The 23,438-nt window shown below is 42.7% G+C and overlaps 1 protein-coding gene across 3 annotated transcripts in view; it reads left to right on the top strand.

Moving 5' to 3' along the window:
• Nucleotides 1–3,331: 3,331 nt before the first annotated feature.
• PWWP2B (PWWP domain containing 2B) overlaps nucleotides 3,332–23,438 on the top strand; it is a 35,833-nt gene continuing 15,726 nt past the window's right edge. The window contains exons 1-2 of one of the 3 annotated variants that reach the window (XM_061635631.1): nucleotides 3,332–3,576; nucleotides 7,455–7,850. In XM_061635631.1, coding sequence (XP_061491615.1) covers nucleotides 7,708–7,850 — 143 coding nt within the window. In that variant the 5' untranslated portion in view covers nucleotides 3,332–3,576; nucleotides 7,455–7,707. Of the gene's footprint in view, nucleotides 3,577–3,885; nucleotides 3,985–7,005; nucleotides 7,107–7,454; nucleotides 7,851–23,438 lie in introns of those variants that run through there. The other 2 variants (XM_061635633.1, XM_061635632.1) reach the window with 2 other exon arrangements.

Below are 23,438 nucleotides of genomic sequence, written 5' to 3'. Positions count from 1 at the left end.
AGCTGAGCCAGAGCAAACTACCTAGCTTCTTCTGAAGAGAAGGGCCTGGTGATGACAATAGGCACAACCCATCAGGAACGTTCTGTACATGAGCTCTGTTCCATTTGTATGAGTGGTAGCAGTTGGGCAAGAGTAGAGCTGCATTCTTGCTCAATTCCCATTCATGTAAATTCAATGGGAAGGAGGGCGTGGAAGGAGATTCCAAGAGATTGTGCTCCTCAAATTTCCCAGGTTACGCCATTCATTTGGTTGGTGTCAGGGGCCACATTGCTCTGTCACTTCACACATCATGGTTTCATCTATGTGACACAGACTTTTAAGCCATAACATGTTTGGAGATGCAGCTCCCCCTCTCAAAAATGGATGAAACACGGTTGGATCCCAGACACCGAGGAAAGAGGGAAACAGCAGTCTGTAGCACTGAGACCACTTTCATACACAGAAAGAGGTGTACTTGTGTGTACACACATTATGCCCTTGCAGGAGTTACCAGATTCAGATCTCATGAGTGATACTACCCACTGTTTCCCACAAGAGACCCCAACGACCAAATAGCCACAATTAATTGTAAGGGCTCATCCAGACGACTGTAAAATGTGTGACATGATCGCTTTGTGTTTTCATTATTTTTCAGTCATCCATATGACGCCGCACACTTTTGCGCATTTTTGCGTGGTTAAATCCTCTCCTGCAATACCGCAAATCATGCGATTTGCTTTTTTAAACCGGGAATCATCTGCTGTACCTTCAGGCACTCGGATGCAATACCGCGGACTTTACAGCTGTGGGCATTTGATGGGCGGTTCCCCACATCCCTTCCCTCATTCTCAGCCAATCACATATTTCCACTGTTGCGCATGTGCGGGGAAAGCCTGGGGAAAAGGAACCTATCAGAGCAATAGTGTGGTGTTGGGGGGCCCCCCTGCAACTTCTACTGCGCAGATGCAAAAAAGCGCATTTGCGCAGAAGCAACAACAACAGTTAATTTTTAGCCAGCCTGCAAACTGGGCAGCCGCTCAGGGTGAAATCTGCAATTGTGCTTGTTTGTAAACTTTTTCAAGGGAGAAAATATTTATCTTTGCCTAACCTCCACCTCCCCCCTCACCCCCCCCCGCATCAAATGCCCTTCTTGAAGTATTGGTCTTTGCTTCCAGGCATCCAGAGTTGAGGGAGAGGGGGGGAGAAGAGAAATAGAGGCTTTCCTACAGACACTCAGGCACCCTTCGTCAATTTCGCTTTCCTGCCTGGAAGGCTACTGTCTTTGAGCCTTGTCAATTTCAACCACAGCCTGCAGGTTCTTATGCCCAACTGAGCTGAAAAGCATACAGTAGCTTTTGCGAAATATCGCAAATACAAGCAAAAAACCCACAGGAATTATAAGTGGTTTGCTAAAGCATCTCAGCCACCCGCAACCATCATAGAGACTGGTGATCTACCTTCCTAGACATGACACATCGTTACTTGCTGTTCTGGAGAAATAAGTAGAATTGCAATCGTGTATCTCCAGAAACATTAAAAGTAGAAAAGCATACAGTTGGTTTTGTGAAATATCGCAAATACAAACAAACAAAAATACAGGAATTGTAGACATATAAGTGGTTTGCATGTTTCTTTTATCAGAGGGAACACCGCAAAGCCTTTGCTGGTTGCTTCAGCGCAGATTGACACAGCAGCACGTGGGCTGTTTGCCAGCATTCCCTGCCCCAGCCAAGGGCGGCCACCCATGGGGGGGCTGTTTGCTTCCCTCAGGGGCAGCATTCCTGCCGCCGAGCCGCATAACGGTCCAGGGCTGAACCCTGCAGTGAATGAGCCCAAGGGTTATGGGGGGATTGAGCGACAAGGAACTCCATTACAGCCACTACTACCAAACCATCAGGAAATTCAAACTTTCGCGCTCGTACGTTCAAGCACATGCGCCTTGTTGTGCTTTGTTGCAAAGGGGGAGAGGAGCATACGTCATATTTTTGTGGACCAATTGGCTGATAGGGGGTGTTATGGGCTAAGCTGGAAAAAAGCGAGAAGTACGGGTCCTCTCGCTGCGTGTGTGGGCGCAAAAAAAGCGGGTTTTTTTATTGGGAAAGCGACCAAACAGGCAAAGTGAGGACTGTCAGATGACGAACCGGATATGGAAAACGTGGATTATCCCGCTCCGTTTGGATGAACCCTAAGTCTTGGTGCATATCACTGTGTGTGACCCAGAGTTTTAGAGCATCCACGCTTAGCCCTTGACACTTCCCAGGTAAAGTAAATGCACTATTGACAGAGATTGGGAGATGTGGCCCTCCAGGCCTCTGTCTGGCCCTTGGAACTCTCTTTAGGACACACACTTACCAGCCTCAAATACATTTGCTTGGCTGGAATATGTCCCTGAACTGTGATTTAAAAAAAAAAAAACAGGTAAAAATAAATTCAGAAATAAGGGTCCAATATTATTCAAGCAGAGAAAACCTGGGGGCAAAGGTATGTCTTCACGAGATATCTGATGCAACTAATAGAAGATGCTTCTTGTATGGCAGAGGAATGTCAGTTGGCTGGTCATCTTTTGTCAAAGCTCAGGTTTTTTTACAAGTTGAACTTATGGTCAGAAGAAAGCCCTGTTCAATGAGTTCAAAGGAGCATACTTCCAGGAAATTATACTGAGTTCAATGGAGCATATGGCCAGGAAATTATGCATAGGATACCAATCCTAATAAGCTGGGTATTATGCTATGTACTGCCTTGCTACATATATGCACGTGTAGTCTGACAACATCTGGAGAACACCAGGCTGGCAAAGGCCAATGATTTGGTAGATCTTTTAGGTGATTTACAATAGAGTAACAAGGGAGGGGTCTGATTTCCAACTGTCTACTAAAAAGCTTTCCCCCTCCCCTCCCCTCCCTTCCCCACCCCACAAATTAGGTTGGTGAAAAGGTACACTTGGGGGAAAACCAGGGGTGGATTTCTGTGTTAAAGGATTTATAAGTTTGGTTCTAGTATTGATAACCATTTCCTTGGCTCAGCATGTGTACCCTTTCCCCTTAGTTGTTATGCGTTTCTCCGCTAGCCTGAACCAATTTTTTTTGCACCTAGATCTCACAGTTTTAGTAAACACGCACCCAGAGTTGCCCCTGCAAAACTGAAGTCCGCCCACCGCTGCAGTAGCCTACTGATTCTGTCGCTGAAGGATTTGGAGCATACGGCTGGTGCTGTTGCAAGCGCTGTGCCCAACAAGACGGCCTGCCTATTCTTGGAATGTTTGAGGAGGAAGCAAGAGAGGAGGGGACGTGCCTTAGATTTAAGGCGGCTGCTGCTGCGGCGGCGGCTGCCTCCGGAGGCGTGTCCTACCCTGCCAGGTCAGAAGCGTCTCGACGACGAGAGCAGCAGCAGCAGCCGCAACAGCAGCAGCAGCCTCTCCGGCAAAGGGGCGGCGCTTCTCCCCTCGAAGCGGCCGCAGAAACCAGTTTTAGGGAGGAAATGCAGCTGGGAACCGCTAGGGGGTGCATGGTGGAAACGAAATGCGGCGCATAGTAACCTCGCTGAATTATCAAACATTGTCATGGTTCAAAGGGCTGGAGAGAGACAGTGATCGCTCAGGTAATGTGAGAGCCATAGACTTTCTTCTCCTCATTATTTCCGTGCATTCGAATTAGCCTCAGTTGAGAAGGTTTAATTCATACTTGCTTCGGTGGTTCCCCCCTCCCACTTCCCTTTTTAATGTTTTCTAGCTGCTCTTAATAATAACAACAAATAAATAAAAATCAGATCTAGGCTGCAGAAGACTGGGGGTAACTTCAATTGATTAAAGCAACCCAATCTTCCTTTCGAATGATTAAACTGTGGCCATAAATGTCCTCGGCGCTCCTGTTTGCAGCCCGGGCTCAGAGCATTTTCAGAGTGGAGAACCCACCGCCAGAATTGGCAGAGAAAGTGCAATGAGACTGCAGTCCTATAACATGTCTACTCAGAAAAAAGTCCATTGAGTTCAATGGGACTTACACCCAGGTAAGTGTGGATACAGGATTGCAGCCTGAATGTATCTGTCACATTAATTAAAAGGCTTGAAATGTAGCAGAGGAATGGAAGGTTTATCTGACTTGTGTGCAGAATTTGCTTGGCTCTGTTGAAGAAGCACTATCTGAACAACAGAGCTTTGAGAAGGGGAGGGGGTCGAGGCAGAAAAGCCTCTATCTAGTGTTTCAGATAACCACCAAATTGTATTTTTGACCACATTTTCCAAGGTTTGGTTCAATATATTTAAATAACTGAAGCTAAAAGCAATATTGTGCAACCCAGGCACATTTTTTTATAAACAATTGACTATGAAATCTACTTATTTTTCTTTTTTTTTCTAAGTCAAAAACCGCATGCTTTCCATGCATTCCCTTTATTTTCCCCCCAATTTCCTTTCATGCAGAAAATAGTTTGTACTATTGTACCACTATGGAATAAGTTCCATTCAACTCAGTGGGGCTTATTTCTGAGTAGGGGTGTAGAGGGTTGCACTGCCAAGGAAGTGAAATTTGCTGTAAGCATGTGAAGATATGGGTAGCTGGTGGTGGTTTTTGTTGTCTTTGCCACATGTTTGCCTTTAATTACTTCCTTTGAATATATCTTCCCCCCCTTTTCTTCCCAAAAAGATGGAATACTGTATGTTGAAAGTGAAAGACTAATATTTCACTGCACTTTGCAGCCCATCTGCATGTTAGTCATCTGATAAACCACATTACATACTGCACTAGTGAACATATTTTTGACAGCATTGGAGATTTCTATCTAAAGAGCCAATAGAAGAGTGGCAGGAGCAGGAAGAGCTGGTGACCTTGGACCCCTCTTGAATGCAAAGAGGGGCAGTTGCCCTCTTTTCTTTGTGGCACTGTGTATAATAAGCCTGAGAAAGTAATTCTACAGAACACTGTGTGATGTTATTCAATTATAAAAAAGATGTGGATCTCTTCTCCCCCCCGCCCACAAATGCAGATGTACAGAAACCCAGTAGTTTTAACCCTTCATGTTTGTTCAAATTTCTAAGTTTCCTTATCAATCTGTTTTAATCACTTCCTTGTTGTTTTAAGAGAGCAGGCCCAAAAAGGGCCTTTTGCCTGTTCTATTTTTGTTTCACTGATTGTGATCAAAAGCAAGACTGCTGCTGAATCGTAATCTCAGTTTCTTGAAAACATGTTCTTAAAAGCATTTTATTTGATTATGAGGGAGATGGTTACTTATGTTTTCTGGTCTTGAACATGCATTGTACTTGGAAATATAGTCCCCTCCCTGCCTATATAAATTCATGGTGTTTATTTCCAAGTAATCTAGGAGGATGAGGGTGTCAGACATGGTCTTTCCGTAGGTTCACTGCTGTACTGGAATGTAGAAATTTCCTCTCTTTTAAAGTAATAACTTAAAGGTTGTGATTGTATGTACACTTACTTGGGAGTAAATCCTGCCAGTGGGACTTTTGAGTGAACATGCCTCATACTGGACTGCATGTAACAGCCTTGCAATTTAGGATTTTGTTGCTAAGCTCTCCTTTGAGAATGCCTTTTAAATGCCTTCTCTAGAGTTTAAATCAGGATAGGTCTCAAGGGCCAAATGGGGTGGCTTGGAGGGCCAAATTTGGCCCATGGGCTGGAGGTTCTCACTCTTGGCTTAGAGAAAGTGGCTTGTGGACTGTAACCTGGTTCAGGCTGCAATCCTTAACAGACTTACTAGGGGGTAAACCTACTGAATGCCATGGGACTTGCTTCTGAGTAAATATGCACAGAGTTACACTTAGCTGTCCTGTACAAGAATATATTAACAGTGCGATCTTAGCCATGTCTGCTTGGAAGTAAGTCCTACTATATTCAATAGTGTTATTTTCCAGGTAAGTGTAGGGCTAGCAACCACCATCTTACTTTTGAGCAAGCATGCATAGAACTGAACTGCTAATAAGAAAGAGAGCTGTATGAAATTTATGCCATTAAGAAGAAAGATAGTCATAAATCTGTGTTTCCGAATGCAGGCTTGTTGAGCTAAAGTCATACATCCTGTTTTAGGATGACTTTTAAGCTTTTGGGAACAGCTCCTACTTGAGATGAAATATTTTGTATTGCAATTGGCATTTGAAATTTCCCATGTAAGTTGGAGAAGATGACCACTGGTTGTTACAATCTGTACACCCTCAAGCTCTGAAAAAAAAAAGGAAAGGAATAAGCTGCTTTCCATGGTTAACAAATGAAATCATTAAAAGGCGCTCAGAGGCTTGGCCTGCCCACCATTGCCTACAAATGTACATTTTCAGCTTTTAAGACAACAAATGTGAGAACATTGATTTGTGTCACAGAGGGAAATGTTTCTATCCCACTAGGCTGACGTTTTGGGGATTCTGTTCCACAAGTCCCTTATTCGCAGTCAGGTCATTTCACCCAAAGTGTCATTGAAATGTACAAGTAGCCTGAGTAAATGGCAGGGCTACAATCCAATGCAGACCCTTCCCTGGGAGTAAGCCCCTTTGAATTCAGTATGACTTATTTTATTTATTTATTTATTTATTTATTTATTTATACCCCGCCCTTCCTTCCAGCAGGAGCCCAGGGTGGCAAACAGAAACACTAAAAACACTCTAAAACTTCATAAAAAGACCTTAAAATACATTAAAACAAAACAATGTTAAAAACATTTTAATTTTTTTTAAAAAAACATCTTTTTAAAAAGAGTTAAAGGTATTAAAAGACATATTAAAAGACATATTAAAAGACATATTAAAAGCAATTCTAACAATATTAAAAGCAATTCTAACTTATGAGTAGGAATGGTTAGGATTGCACTGTTACTTGGGCACAAATCCCACAGAACTCCATGGTACTCAATTCTGCGTATGCATGCCTAGGATCCAGCTTCAAAAGGATGAAAGTGTAAGCATTTAACTGCTTATGGTAGAAAATATATCAATTTTAAAGGCAATTGAAACATATTGGTCCCAGGTGTTATGCGCAGACACAACTTACATCTTATCTGCAAACCAGAAAGACTGCCCTTGTTTAATAGAGCCATCTAAAGGGAAGAAGAAATAATTCACTGAACTGTGAGCTTGTCTAGAAACCTACTGGATATGGAGTAGTTTGTGGCACAGCAGCCCACTCCAGGTAAGTATCTTGCTTGGAGAGGGAATCCACATCGTTAGCCAGTATTATCTTTTTTGAGGGGGTAGGTTGGGGGGGGGAAGGGTAAATTCATTGAGGTCAATAGATGTTTCCCCCCCCCTTCCTTATTTGAAAATGTTATAGTTACAGTATAGAGGGGGAATCTCTTCAGCCTGGATTCTCTCTTGACCCTTCACGTTAAGGGTATGTGCGTGGTGCTTCTGAGCTGGAACGTGGGGCAGAGGGCAGGCCTCCTTTCTAGGGGTAACCCGTTTAAAGGAAGGTGGAGGTAGTGTGAAACAAAACTATCCGCTTGTTTCCTAATCACCCTAATGTAGCCAATTCTTTCAGGATTCCGCCGTGGAACGTTCCCGGGAGGAAAGCATTGTGACGTCAGCGCACCTACTAATCCTCCCTGCTGAGGGGGAGCCTGGAGCCATGAGGTCATCGCAGCGACCAGTGTAGCTATCCCGAGAGCAGCAGCGCCAGCAGCAGCTTCAACGGCAGGGGGAGGGGAACTGGCCCGAGCAAAACCGCTTGGGATCCCGCAGCCGCCCTGCAGCTGCAACCCGAGGCTGTCGCCGCAGAGTTCCTCTGTAAAAGCATGGAGGAGGCTGACGCGAGGGAGCCGCAGGTCGGCTCCTGGCTGCCCGTGCTGGTGGAGCAAATGGTGAACGACACCCTGGTGGTCACCTTGAGCTGCGGGGAGAGGCGCTTCACTGGAATCCTCCTGGATTGCACTAAAAAGTAGGATCATTAATTGCTTTATTACCCCCCTCTTTACCCCCACCACAAAAACAAAGCACACTTCCAAAAGAGGGGATTGTAACTGAGAAGTTTGCCTTCCCCACTTGGGCCTGCTGTAAGGCGAGGGCAGAACAGAGCAGCTGGGCAGGAGGAGGGATTAGGCCATAATCTGATTAAAGAGTTAAAGTTGCATGGCACGTTGCAGTGGGGGAGGGGAGCGAAGTGCTGAGAGGGGGTGGGGAGGGTGATTTTTCTTCTCCCTCTTAAACAGGAGATTCTGGTTTCATTTTCTGTTCGAAATCCTTCCTGGAAGAAATATTTTTTCCTCTTTGAAACTTAAGTTGGTACAAAACACGATCGGAGCCTCTTTTTAATGACGTTTTAAAAGGTGGCTCATCATCTCTTCTGGAAAAGGTTTTGTAATAAGAATATAAGAATATGCACTTTTTAAAAAGGTGTGTCATTTGGGCGGGGGGAGGGAGAGGAAAGGAGAAACATTGCCTTCGTCTTTCAGCGATCAAGCCAGCAAGCTTTTGTGCGGGAAGGGGGAGTGTAGGGAACCTTTCTCCGAATGTTGTCACTTTGTTAAAAGTTTTTCTGTCTCCCTTTTTGGTTTGCTGCTCAGGTTCCACTTATGCTGCATATGGGTGGCTGCTAGTGCAGCACCATGATAACCTCATGATGTCACATGTTACCATAATTATAGACTTCTTTGTTCAAAAATATTGCACACTTCAAAAAGCTTTTATCTTGGGTAGAAGCAGCCCCCAGCTTGCCATTTTTATTTTTCTGAATTTAGCAAAAGTGCCAGCCTCAGAGAGAGAGAGAGAGAGGAAAACCTTATATGTACATATACAAAGGGAAGCAGCAAAGCTCCCTCCCCCACCCTTCCCAGTCTAGATTTTATTATGTTTAGGGAAATGCCTGCAATTGAACAAAGGTTGGTGCTTGTGCTTATAGTGAGTGTGTAATTTTATCCACATGTAACATGTCTAAAATTGCCTGTTCTGTAGTATCATTAAAATGAAAGAATTGCATATACATAATAAAGCAATCTCCTAATTGCTTGTTAAAGGGTATGTTTTAGGTCCTCTGATAAAGGAATTTTGTCCTAACTAAACCAAACTAGGAAAACCAGTCAATGATAGAAAATTGAGCTTAACAGGTTATTGTATTATTGCCTAAAACAGGCCTTTCTAAATAACTTGAAATAGCTCTCATTCTCTTTTTTTCCTGCACACATTCTTTTGTCCTAAAATAGCTAAAAGTTCTTTGGAATACACCCTCTGCCCAAAACTGCAATTCTGGAGTGTCTATGGCAGTGTTCACAAATGTGGGCCACTGCATTTTTGAACAGAGATTGTAAATAAATGCCTACTGCTTCTGGAGGCCCCAAATTCATTTTCTATAATAAGGGCTTAATCTTAGTGACAGCTTCCCTGTTCCCCACCCCCACACAGTGTGCAGCCATTAGCCTTTGACAATTATCCGGCAGGCATTATCTCATAATTAGATATGCCAGCAGAAAAGTCATGTGATTTAAACATATGGTTTCATGTGTATTTTTTAAAGCAGTGATTTTCTTTCATTATTTTCAGCATGTAAAATTTACCACATAAGAACACAATGTAATATGCTCCATTGTGAAGCAATATATTCAGACTTGGGGGTTTCTGTGGATCTTCTCTCCCCCTGCCCCGCCTCTCTCATTTTCCAGGCAGCAAATGTCACTGATAATGTCAAAATAGCCACAGAAGCGCTTGCATTATGTGGCCAGCCATTGCTGCAGCTGTATTGATTTCTTTCTGGCACCTGAGACTCTGAAGCAAATTAACATGGCACAGTGCACTGGGAATTTTTTGTGTGTGCAAGCCCCATTGGAATGCATCGGACATGTGCAGGAGCAGAGGCTCTTGGGAAAGCCCCATTAATTTCCACAGGAGAACCGGATGAGAAGTTTTCATGTCTGTTTGTTAGTGTGCATTTTGTTGCTTCTGTGCCATTCTGCCTCCTCTGCATAAGCAGCTCACATACTTGAATGGTTTCTGAGATTTGCTGTCTGTTCCTTCAGACACCCCCCATTGTATTTAATACAGCTCTTATAAAAACACACTGCTCTGACCCACTGAATTAAACCTTGCCATTTAACATGGTGTGATGAATTAGGCCTGAATAGTCTGCTACAGTGTATTGCATCCCCTATAGTTGGGATAGGGAATCTCAGACCTGGGGGCCATATACTTCCTTCTAGGCCTCTCTCTGGCCCTTGGAACTCTCCCCATGCCACATCACTTGGCAGCTCTGCTTTGTACTCTCCTTGAGTGTTCTTGCCTGGCTGGAATGTATCCAACTCTGATAATGCTGCTTGCTTGCCTAGATGGAGGACAGAGAAGGTTTTTTGCTCTGCCCACTTTTATCTCTGGCCCCGCCCACCACCACCTTCTGTGGCACCCAGAAGGTTGCAGAGAAAGGCATGCAATTCTCAAGCTGAAAAAGGTTCCGCATCCCTGCCCTAGAGGCTATGTTCATCACATATGGTGGGATTTGATTACTTTCATATGAAATTGCTTTAAACAGACTACAGACCGTCTTGCAGAGTTCTTAAGCAGAGGCCTTATCTGCTACGTGATCTTTTTAACTGAGGATTCTGGGGATTGAACATTGGGCTTTCTGCATGGAAAGCACATGCTTGTCACTGAGCTATGGCCCCTCTCCTTCTGTACTAGAAAGAATGTTGTACTTGATTTGAGACTTCTTTTTAACTCCTCAAATGCATCTGCTAGCTTTTGAGCTCATTTGAATAAATAAATAGTTTCCCCAAATAACAGTGCAGGATCGAAGGGTTTAGAGGACGTCTCTTCTGATATTCTTGGCTTGTCTGGATGATAGCTTTTCCCTCTCAGACCTTCCTGGATAAAGGCAGTATAAACCAAATGTTCTGGGTTGTTTTTTTGGTGCAAGGCTTTAGTAGCTTATCCATTGTTTTCTTTTCCAAACCTCCCAGACAGTTCAAAAGCTTGGTGCCTATCCACTCGGAGCATGGTTCCTTGCCCCTGCCCTTCTCCCCCTGGTTTACCTAACTCTTTCTGCTCTTTCTTTTCAGTAGGATGAAGATGCTTCACATTTAATTTAACATACCTTTTTCCAGCCATCTAAGACGCTTCCAGAATTGCCTTGCCATATGTTGCAGGTTGATTCAGTTGGCTTTTTGAATATATTTTCCTTTTACACACATTCCCTAGTAAAGCCAAGAGCTTTAAAGGTTGCTGAATTTGAAGTGGCATCTTGAAGAAGATGGACGTTGACAGTGCAGTTCTCCCCATATCTACTCAGAAGTAAACCCCACTGAATTAGTAGGATTTACTCTTATGTAAATGCATATAGGATTGCTGCCTGAGTGAGGAGGGAGAGAGAATCTAGAATAAACAAATGCTGAAATATCTGGCTAGTCTAGAAAGCAGAAAGTAAAGGTAGACTGGAATGGGGTAGGAGAGGAAGGGAGAGAGATGTATGCAGAAATCAATGCAATTGAAAATGGTAAGTATAGCAAAATCTGTGTAAAAAGACATAACACAATACTAGGAAAATTAAAAGCCCAGGGAATGATAGACAAAGATGCCTATAATGAACAGATCCAGGAGAGAGAAAGAAACCCTCATCTCTGCAGAGAGAAGTTATGATTTGAAAGCTGCATGATGTGGGTTGGGACATAGAAGAGCTGTGTCTCTTATCAGATGATTGATATGCACTGGCGTTTCTAATTTGCACTTATCAAGAGGTTGACATTGAAAGGGGAAAAAAACCTGAGTAGACCTCAGAAAGCAGCTGGATTGTCAGCCAGCCATTTGACTTCCTGGTTTCTTGTGGCAGACAAATCTGCATGTCCTGTTGCTGCTTTCCTGTATTGTTAGATTCAGTTTCTGCCTGCCTATATATTTTAAGGTGATATTTTTAAAAATTGAACTCTGCTTATATTATAGGCAGGCATCCATGATTCACTAGAAAAGACAAGAATGCTGGGAAAAACAGGAGTAGAAAAACAGGAAGACCAAACAAGAGATGGATTGATTCCATAAAGGAAGCCACAGACCTGAACTTACAAGATATGAACAGGGTAGTTTATAACAGATGCTATTGGAGGTCGCTGATTCATAGGCTTGCATAAGTCGAAATCGACTTGAAGGGATATAACAACAACAAATCCACAAATGATGGGTTGGCTTACTAAGTTGTTATTTTGAGGTTGCCACCTTTGTTTTGGCGCACAGAGAGGCCTTTGGGAAATACTGGCATCTTCTCTCATTTGGGTGGCTGCTAGTGAAGGTGAGAAACTAGAGGTTTCTCCAACTGTCTGGAAGAGACTCCTGCTGTTTCTTATCTTCTCCAAGCAGCATCACGTCTGTGGAGGAGATCTGTGTGCTCAAGCTGTCCTGCTCACCAGAAGGCCAGGAACCCATTTCTTGATCAGCTGTTGAATGGATTTGCAATCACCTCATTACTGGTTGTCCACAGACAGAAGTGTGTCAACCCTACTTTAAATGCCCCTAGCTTCTTTTCCAACCACCCACATGCAACAACAAATATTTTGCTTATCGGCTTAAATTTTGGATAACAATAGTTGTCCTACCATTTTTTTCCCCTCCAGCTGGTTTTGACAACATTTCCTTGTTTGGGGGCAGGAACAAAATGGTAATTGGCAATTCTTTTTCCATTCCCCTCCTTTCAGTTCTCAGTTGTGTTTGTTTCAAAAACATGTTCTGCAGAATTTTCAGTAGTTCTCCATCTCTATGAAATCAAGGTTACACATACTTCTGGCTGCCTTCCTTTTTATTATTATTATTTGTTTGCTTCTTTTTGCATCTTACCAAGTCATTATTGCAAATAAACTTGCAGGTTGGTCCTGCACATATTTTCTTGGAAGCAAGTACTACTGGTTTTTGTAAGACTTAGTCTCAAAGTTGATATGCATAGGACTGTAGTTTTACTGGGACTCTGAATGATTTGTAGGTTGTAGGAACTCTGTGGTTGTGGGAAACCAAATAAGGTGGGATGGGAATAGGGAGGGCAGCAGCTGAATAGAGGAGACAAGAGTAACATCCTATGGTGTAAAAGAAAACTTTGAGGGGGTGGGTGGGATAGCAGAAGTATGTAGTGTAGCAAAGGCATGTAGAGCCCTTCCATCAGTTGAAAGGGATTCTTGAGAGGATGTAGATGACTGGGAGTTGAATAGTAGCCGCTTAAAAGCTGACTCCAGTATGTCTCCCTAACTCACTCTTTCTCACCCACACACATGCAGGGTTGTTGTGAAGATAAAATAATCCAGTTGCTTTTTCCATGCTCTCCTTGACAATAAAGCAGGATGCATATGCAGTAAATAGGTTCAGATGGCACACAAGCCTACACCTAAAGCTTGCTATGTGTACTGCTGGGGATGGAGCATGAATCATATGAGCCAGAATCATAGAGTTGGAGGGGACCTTGTAGGTCTTCTAATCCAACCCCCTCGCTCAGTGCAGGAAATCCTGAACTTCAACACCCCCAAGAGATGTCTGTCCAGCCTCCGCTTGAAGACTTCCAGTGAGGCCTTCAAGCCTCCCCACCCCTCTAGGTTATCCTTTCCCAACTTTTGGATGCCCAAACCACAGTTCCAATAATTCCTGATAATTGACCATGCTAGGTGGGGCTGATGGGAGTTGTAGTCCAGCAATATCTAGGGACCCGAAGGATGGAAAGGCTGTTCTAGGTAATTGATTCCACTGTTAAATTGCTCTTCTCTTAACGTTCTGCCAAAATTTGCTGTCCTGTAACTTATACCCCATGTGGACTACACACTTAAAGCAGTATTGGTATAGCACAGTGGGGAGGAGAGCCTGGCTGGGAGTCCAGAGTCTGTGAGTTTAAATCCCCACTCGTGTCTCCTGGGTGTAAAGGGCCAGCTAAAGATCACCCCCACAATGAATGGATCAGGGTTATGTGCCCTGCCACCTATGGAGCCGTGGGCAAGCTGCATAGTCCCAAGGAGCCCAGTTGCCCCCCAGCTGGCAGTTGCAGACAAGGAAGGGGCTGCTTGTGCAGCTGTGGCAAGCTGAGCGGGCCCTAGCCAGCTGAGGAGGACTAGCCTCAGAGGGAGGCAATGGTAAACCCCCTCTGAATATCTCTTACTATGAAATCCCTATTCGTAGGGTAGCCATATATCGGATCGACTAGAAGGCAGTCCATTTCCATTTTTTTTCATGGTACTTTAAACTGTCATGGTTTCCCCCAAACCATCCTGGAAACTGCACTTTGTTAAGAATGCTGAGAATTCTTAGGAGATTGTTACTCCCCTCAAAGAGCTACAATTGAGGGGAATAGTGGTCTCCTAACAACTCTCAGCAACAAACAACAGTTCCCAGGATGCTTTGGGAGAAGCTGTGACTCTTTTAAAGTAGTATTATACCACTAACACATAGTGCAGATGGGGCCTTGAGCTCAACATAACATCTCTCTAATGCAAGTATTACAAGCATACATCTCGAAGCAGGAACTGATGTGCTGGTCACTGAAAGGAATTTAAAAACCCAACAACTTCTCATCCTTGCCTTGGTGGTTTTTAAGGGTGCTACCATATGAGCACAAAAAGGTAGCTAGCTTTTTCCAGTATGTGGCCTGTTGTGCCATTTCTGCAGATTTTTTCCATCATTGCAAAACTATGATGGGAGAAGCTGAGCCTCCCAAGTCTTCTTATAACATGTAGATATTAAGAGCATGCAAGGTTGTGGCCTGTCTATTAGTCCGATGGATGGGTGGGTGGATGGGTGGGACGGGACAAAAAGATTAGAGCCGAGGCTCAGGTGTTTAAAATTCCAGGGACCAGTCAAGCGTTTGTAGCAACTATGAGAGCAAGTCTGAGCATGGAACAAAAATTATTTTCCTTACCACTGAATCAGATCCTCCATGGCGCAGAGTGGTAAGCGGCGGTAACACATCCGAAGCTCTGCTCACGGCCGGAGTTCGATTCCAACGGAAGGAGGAAGTCGAATCTCCGGTAAAAGAGGTTGAGGTCCACTTAGCCTTCCATCCATCCGTGGTTGGTAAAATGAGTACCCGGCATATGCTGGGGGGGGGGGAAGAAAGGCTGGGGAAGGAACTGGCAATCCCACCCCATATATACGGTTTGCCTAGTAAACGTCGCAAGACGTCGCCCTAAGAGTCAGAAACGACTCGCACTACAAGTGCGGGGACACCTTTACCTTTTTTTACCACTGAATAGTGATTACCAGCCTCCTTATAAGGGGCAGGGGGAATCCCTTCCAAGTTAAAGGGTGTCTCATTCCAAGCAGGCTTGGTCTGTGACACATTTCTATTTTGACATTTACCACTCTGAATAAAAGGAAAATGGAGACTAGGCCAAGAAGAGGAATCGGGTGTTAGAAAAGTGAACGTGTGTGATTTTAAAGAGGTACATATCAGCTGCTTATTGAATGGCAATGCTTAACAGTGCCCCATATATGTATTAGTCATTTTTAGAATAGAGGGATGTGCCCTTTGAAGAGGCCAGGGTGAGTTATTTAGTAGGCTTAGTCATCGTGCAGGTAGGAGCTCACATGTCGTCTTGTTCAAGTCGTTCCTGTAGCTATTTAGCATTGCAGGGATTTGCTCTCTGTCATCAATTGGCAGAGAAGTTAAAGTTATGAAGAATAACATTTATTCTTTCACAAGATAAAGGCTTTAATGTTTTCTCTGAGGTCATCACGCAAGTGTAGGAGGCATATGTAGAAGAGAATTGGTGAAAAGGATGCTTAACTCTCTGCTCACCAGTTTGCCTGTAAATCCTGCCCTGTGGAATTCATCTGCTCTGTGTGTGTTTCGGGGGAGGGTTGCTCTCAACTGGGCTTCCTGTCAGTTTCATAGCCCAACTGGGAGGCTAGTAGGGGTGCAGAGTAGTGATGGTGGACAACTTGAAATGGCTTCTGCAGGGGAGACTCAGCAGCTGACATAAAGGCTGAGGCCTCTCCTTCCACCAGACAATTCTCCTCTGCAAATGTATAGGATGACTCATCATTGGGAACCCTATAGATTTTGTACCTGTAACTGCAATATGGTCTATATATTCTGATGAGAAAAAAGAAGATGCTAATTCAGGGCTCTGTATGATGTGCTAGAATAAAACGTTTTGAAATGGCCCTAGAAAAAAATTCAAATTGATGGTGCCAATATGCCTTTTTTAGATGCCAGCTTTGAAGAAGGCTGCATAGTACCTTGGGGTGGGATCACACACTGAAACTAGTCTGTTTCACCACAGGACACTTCCTTCTGGCATCTCCCAGGTTGGCTCTCATTTTGTGGGGTTTGCCTGGTAAAAGGTGACTAAACCTGTCAGTTACACTCTTTAAGTTATCAAGTGATGTCAGCTAATGTTAGATTATTTATATGGTATATTGGTCATACACACATAGGAACATAGGAAGCTGTCTTGTACAGCATCAGACCAATTGGTCCATCTAGCTCAATATTGCCTGCACTGAGTGCTAGCAGTTCTCCAAGGTTTCAGGCGAGGAACAATTCCTAGTCCTCCCTGGAATTGCCATGGCCTGAACTTGGGACCTTCCGCATGCACAGCAGATGCTCTACCACTGAGCTACATCCCTTCCCCATCACATGCATGTATGTTGATTGGCCTTGTTTTGTAATATCTATCTTATAGGTAAGTGTGTATAGAGTTGGAAGAATGGGGCCCTCGTTATGTTGGCAAACTGCTTTCTATGTTCTTTACAACAAAAAGGTTAGGCTTTAGTTGAAACTTAAAAATGTAACATGATACATTTAGCACATTGCAACTTTTAACTTGTATCCTCCCACCCTTGCCCAGTGCTATTGCAAATGATCCGATGGTACTGCTAGATGCTGCTGCTGTTGTCAGTGGAAGAAGATTGCTCGTTTGGGGATTCTGATATTCAGTCCTCCACAGCTCTGCCTCAGAGCAGCATTAGAATTAGGCTGCTACAAGTGTGTGTATATAGGTGCATAACTGTAAAAAAACACATATTTGGTCAGCTCTAAGGGCCAAATGGAAAATGTTATTTTGATACTGAGCTCCAGCTGACCACGGTATATCTTGGATGCATATAATGGGCACACCTTCATAAATATTGCATACACCCAGCCACATGAATTTTGCATACGTATACCAAGCCACAATTGATAAAACATTTTTATGGCTTTGCTGAAAATTGGCCTATGCTCATAGAATTCAGAGTTTTATATAATATATCTGGATGACCTGGTGTTTCCCTCTTGTTTTGTCCTTTTCGGTCACGTTTTAAAAAAATCTCTGCTGAAACCTAAGGCTCAATCTGTCTAATGAAGTGAAGCAGCAAGCCAATGAATGTGCTAGTCCTTAATTTTTTGTTTTTGAGGTAGAAGGATCCAGCTGAGTGTGTTTTTCATTTCTCATGTGGTGGTGTGTGAGAGGTGCGTGGTCTATATATTTTCTGTACATACACCAGCACTCCGGATGTTGTTGGCCTACAACTTCCATCCCCCTCATAATTGTCGATGCTGGTAGGGGCTAATGGAAAGTGTAGTGTAAAACATCTGGAGAACATCAGATGCTGGGGAAGGCTGACATACGCTACTTCTGGTTTGAATTGTGTGAACTGGCCTCTGTTCTTTATAAAGCTTGAGTGCTTGAGGTTCTGCTGATCACTACTAGGTCCCACAAAATTGTTTTAGGGATGTGTTGCTTTCAGGGCTGTGGACTCGGTACTCCAGACCAACTCTGACTCCTCTATTTTTCTACTGTCCGACTCCGACTCCTTCATAAATGGCAAATGTATATTAACTAGTAATAACAAATTTACTGTAGTAAAATGGTAGCACAAGGCATTTCATCACCACCATGTGAATCCAGAGCTTGGAAAAGTTACTTTTTTGAACTACAACTCCCACGAGCCCAATCCCTGGGGCTGATGGGAGTTGTAGTTTGAAAAAGTAACTTTTCCAAGCTCTGGATTCACGTGGTGGTGATGAAGTGCCTGGTGCTACCATTTTACTACAGTAAATTTGTTATTACTAGTTAATATACATTTGCCATTTATAAAGGAGTCGGAGTCGGTACATTTCTACCAACTCCGACTCCACCCAAAATTGCTCATGACTCTGAATCCGCGACTCTGACTCCACAGCCCTGGTTGCTTTCCTTGCATGAAGTATAGTGCACACATTCCAATAACTGCTTTCTCTGAGAAAAGAGAGAAGGTAAAGTAGATTGTGAAAATCTTTAAATTTGTTGGAAAAACCATGAAAAAGGGGGGATGTCTTTGGAGAGGTCTAGTCCACATTTATGGCCAGATAATTTTAGGGAAAACCTCAATGGTAAGGAAATATAATTTTTTTTGTGTGTTAATGGCAACTTCCTTGAAGGCAGCAGCAAGAACTTCCTCCTTTGCACAAAATGTCACCCCTCTAATTCACAAATCTTTGTCATGATCCCAGCCATATTATCCTGAAAACTGGTTCAAGTTGAAGTATACTTCTCCTCTCTTCTCTGCCCCAAAACTAAAGAACAGTTGAGGGTATTGTCTTTTATACCACTAATGCCTTCAGAAGTAGACCAGTGCTCTACAGGGTACAATTGCTTTCTTAACATTTCCTTGCTGTCCCATATGCATAGCTGAGGATGACAGCACTAGGAGAACAATAAATGAGATTCTGAACTAAGAAAACACACATTCTGTGCTCAGAATTATTGTACTGAAGAAATCAGATTTGCCTAATTCTCACTCCATTTCTTATTCCTATTCCTTTTTTTCTTTGCAAAATGAATATTTTTCAAAGACTTTTTTTCCCTAAGGGACATGTTGAAGATATAACTGAGAGCACAGTCAGCATATGGGGAAGACAACACAGAAACTATGCTTCAGGTGGTGTTTTGTGCTGTAGAAATGTGATTTTAAAAAATAGAAAATGAAAGCTAAGTTCTTTGTGCAGCTGAATTCTTCTGAAGCTTCAGTGAACATGGAGTTAGTGTACTGTCTATTGTTCAAAGGCACTAATGTGCTCATGGATTCCCCCACCTGAAAAACTTTTCCATTCAATGGATGGAACCATCTTATGGATGCCAAGGAATAAATGCACAGATCATGTCCTTCCATTGAAATGAATGGGGTTGCCTGCTTGCATCTCTGCGAACATTTGCACTCCTGCAGACTAGAGCAGGTGAATGTCATCCTGCTTGAGCCAATCAGAAACAGAAATATTTCTGAATTAGCCAAGGCACTAGAATGCAGTTTCATATGTTATTTTATTAACTAAATATTGAAACATGTTGTGCTGCAAGCTACAGTGAAATATGGTTTGGTAACGTTCAAAGGTATATTCTATTACGTTTTCTACCCTTCTGCTGGCATACTTTTATCCATGCCCATCAAGCTTGGGTAGAAATATTCAAGAAGCAGCATTACATCCCTGACAAGTCTTGGAGACCAGGTATAATTGACGTAGAAAGCTCTAGGTGCCGGCATTAGGGTTTTGTTCTTAAGTGACCATGCACTTGAGGCCATACAATGTATCTTAGTATACTAATTCCAAGGTGACATTTTTATGGAGTCCTGTGACCCATGTTGCATACAAATCTTTTCTCCAGCCACATAAACTGCACTCTTGAGTGTCTTTGCTGCCTGGATTTGACCCTTAAATTGCAGACCTGAGTACAAAGTGGTTGGTGGAGTCTCCCAAACAAAATAGCCAAGTCTTCAAATGCTGGCTGCCAATATTACTTCAGTCTGCCCTGCGCTAGGCTTCAGTCAGCCAGATGATGTGTTGTCCTCTTCCTTGATGTCCTGTTAATATTGCAACAGCTTGAGAGTTCTTCGCTGCAATTTTCTTTATATATAGATTGAGTGTGTGTATGTATGTATGTAAATGAGAATGGCGAATAACTATATTAATGAGGCCTGCAACCAGAAGAAAGAATTATTGTTAGATGAATCTGGGTTTTAGATAGCTAATTGTTTCATTTGTCTTTATTAAAACTTTCATAAGGGTAAAAACAAGATTTCTGCAACAAGAAGCATGCTTTCTTTGTTTTTAAATGATGTGCATGTGTTGAGTGTCTGACTAGGAAGGCATATGTTCAAATGCTCAATTCATCATGAAGCCCACTGGATGATCTTGACCCATTTACCACCTCTCAGCCTAACCTACTTCACAGAGTTAAAGTGGGATAAAATGGGAGGGGGGAGAAATGTACTGCCTTCAAGTCAATTCCGACTTATGGCAACCCTCTGAATAGGATTTTCATGAGTTTGAGAGGCAGTGACTGGCCCAAGGTCACCCAGTGAGCTTCATGGCTATGTGGGGATTTGAACCCTGGTCTCCCAGGTCATAGTCCGACACCTTAACCACTACACCACACTGGAGAACGACCATGTATGTCTTCTTGAGCTCCTATGGGGAAAGGCGGGATGTAAATGAAATAAAAAATCTTGGAAGAGGTCCCCCTCTGTGAAAGAGAAATAAGAAAGCCTTCCTTTAAGATCACTCATGCATCTGTAGTTTGTATACATGCTTGTATTTAAAATAAAAATCAGTTGCTTGATTATCCTTTTTCATGGATTACTTTTTTAATTGATTGACTGATCAGTTAAACACTGCACCCTAATCGTAATATATAACTTACAGCTGTGTGGCAACACTGCCTAAATCAGGGCTGGGGAACCTGTGGTCCCCCAGATGTTGTTGGACTCCCAATTCCTACCAGTCCCAGCCAGCATGGCCAATGGTCAGGGGTGATGGGAATTGTGGTCCAGAAATATGCGGAGGGCCATAGGTTTCCCTATCCCTGGCCTAAAGGTTAATCTCTTATAATTATTTCAATAGAATGCTTTAATAGTAGTTAACCTCATGTTTCCTGGTAGAAGCCTGTTTTGAATACTCCCATTTTACAGATCCTGGAACCCTGGTTAGCTTTCAGCATAATTAAGGCTTGTGCTCCATCATCCTTGTGACAGCCCTTCAAATATTAAGAGGCGACCTGATAGCCATCTGCAGTTGTCTCTTCTTCAGGTTAAACATGACCTTTCCGCATAATACTTGATCTGTGTATGAGCTTCTCCATCAGGAGGAGCTGCCATACTTTTTGCAGCCTTTTCACCAGTGGAATTTTATTAGGGGTTCCATTTTACAAGTTCTATTTTTGTTAATGAAGTGAAGCAAGTGAAAATTAGGACAAACTGACCACTTTTTAAATCTTGGAATAGATTTTAGAAAGTTTTCTAGTTAAACTGTAATTCAGGAGGAGTGGCAGAGTGAATTTGAAGGAACTCTAAAGGAAATGCCATCTCATCCCTGTTCTGCTAACTCATCTGATTGGCAGTACATAGCCTAAGCATATGCAGCCTTTAGAGATCTCCATGTGATCTGTAATCTGCATTTTTCTTGGATTCAAGGTAATTTACAGAGAGCCTTGCCTATACAAGCTGTACAGAGAGAGAGGTTAGTATGGACAACTGGGTAAATGAGCTAGACCAGGAGTGAAGATAGCAGTTGTGATCTCGATTCTCCTCCCCTCACTATCTTTTGAGAATGTTATTACCATGTACTAAATTGAACAATATTTTTGACTATTTAGAATCTAATGTGGGCTGGGAATTTATTTGTGTGCGTGTTGAGTTTAAGATTTTACATACTTACTGCCGGAAGCTTTGAGTCTTTGGGCAGAGTCGTGAAATTCATTTAGCCACAGCCCTTTGTACACAGGCCGTTCCTGAGTTACACATTTTGGATCATAGTCAGATTATTCCCTGTTGAACTTTAGACTTCTGGTGGCCCTCTCTCCTCTGTAAGGGTGAGGGACCTATTGATATAGTCCTTGTAAACTAATGGATTCTAATGGGATTGTAGATATTTACTAGCGATCACTCCTGTCGAAGCTCTGGTCGTTCTGTAGAATACAAATATATCTTGGGTAGTTGACATGATGGCTTCCTCTTCCACTGTGCAGAGCACTGGCAGCTCCTTGGTGTACAGCTGAGATGCAGTTGTATGCTGTTAACATGGCTTTCTTCTTTTTTGTCCTATGATGCTTTTTAGAATGGTATTTTTTATGTTATGATTCCCTTATGCGGTACATCATTCAGAGAACCTTACTTGTTCGGTGACTATAAGAAATAATAGTAAGTAATAGTTTATTTAACTTGTTTAAGGCAGAACAGCAGCCATTTTAGAAATGACTTCAAACTATGGTAGGACATGAACAAAGATAGTACATTGTGTTCAGTTAAGGTGTTTTTAAGTAAAATGTTTGAGGGTGACTCACCCTCTCTAAAATGAAATTGGTCACACTTAGGCCACATCACAAACTAAAGAACATTGCACTTTGCACATACTTAACATCATCCCATCTACCTTTCCTCTCTCCTACCTTTGGACCTGAGTATTTGACATTTAATGTAAAACAGGAAGGCCTTTGAAAGGGGACCTTTTAGAGCCAGATGAGTTGCCAAATGAGAAAATAAATAGAGCAATTGGATATGCTGTACATTTTGGCTGCTTGAATCTCATTTGAATAATTAGGCTTATGTATATTTATAATTATGTGGTTAATGGACATAATAGAGTTTTTCCTTTAGGTCAAAAGTAGACTTCTTCCTACCCTAGGGAAGTCTCTTTGAATGCATGCCTTGCCAAGATTATAGTACAGGGATTTTCATCTGGCTGGTGAAAATTCAAACTTTCAATATATAGTTTCTTTAACTGAACATGAAATATTTTTACCCAGACCCTCCTTGATGCATTTAAATTGGCCTGCTCTTCAAGTGAAGAAGATAACTGACCCAATGCTTTCAACTAAAACTCTAATCCCTGAGCATTTTGTTGGCCTTCATCAAAAACCTGCATGTAGGTATATCAATTGTAGCTGCTTCTAAACAAATACCCAGCAGTATTGGTTGCTTCAAGCTCTTACTTGCTGTTAAGGGCTTTACTTGAAAGAAGATTATACCAAAAAAGGTTCATTTTATGAGCCTTGTTGTCATCAGGCTGGGCCTATATCCTGTAGGCTATTCTAGTCTAAATGTGGTGGAGATGAGCAACATCTAATAGACAAATATATGTTTTTTCCTTTAAATCAAACTGACCATGTTTGTCTATCCACCATTTATTTGGAATTAGATTATGTCAACAGGATTTTCATTTTAAAAGGTCGGTAACTATCTGGAATGTGGAGTATGACCTGAAATGACCTCTCCCCTATTTTTTTCATGCTCTTCATACATTGCAAAGAGAAAGCATTCACCCTCATGAAGATAATGCTTATGTGCCTCCACCCACCCACATGATGCCAAAGTAGTGGGCAGAAAACATCAGATTTGGCTTTGTGATTGTGCCACATAACTAGTGAGGGTTGTCTGTATAATGCCTTTGTTCTGATCAGGGTTCAGAAGTCAGTGGTTCTGCCCTCAGTCTGGTGTGAGTATTGATGGTAAGGGCAGCTGTGTTGCAGCAACAAACAGGCAGTGAAAAAACAAAGGAGTAAGAATCGACTTCCATTAAGTCTTTTCCCTGCCCTGCCCCCTTCTAGACAACTTTCTGCTCCACTTGAATGTG

Source organism: Rhineura floridana, chromosome 7, assembly GCF_030035675.1.
Source record: "Rhineura floridana isolate rRhiFlo1 chromosome 7, rRhiFlo1.hap2, whole genome shotgun sequence".
Lineage (NCBI taxonomy): Eukaryota > Metazoa > Chordata > Lepidosauria > Squamata > Rhineuridae > Rhineura > Rhineura floridana.
This window is presented reverse-complemented; position numbering and strand designations above follow the sequence as displayed.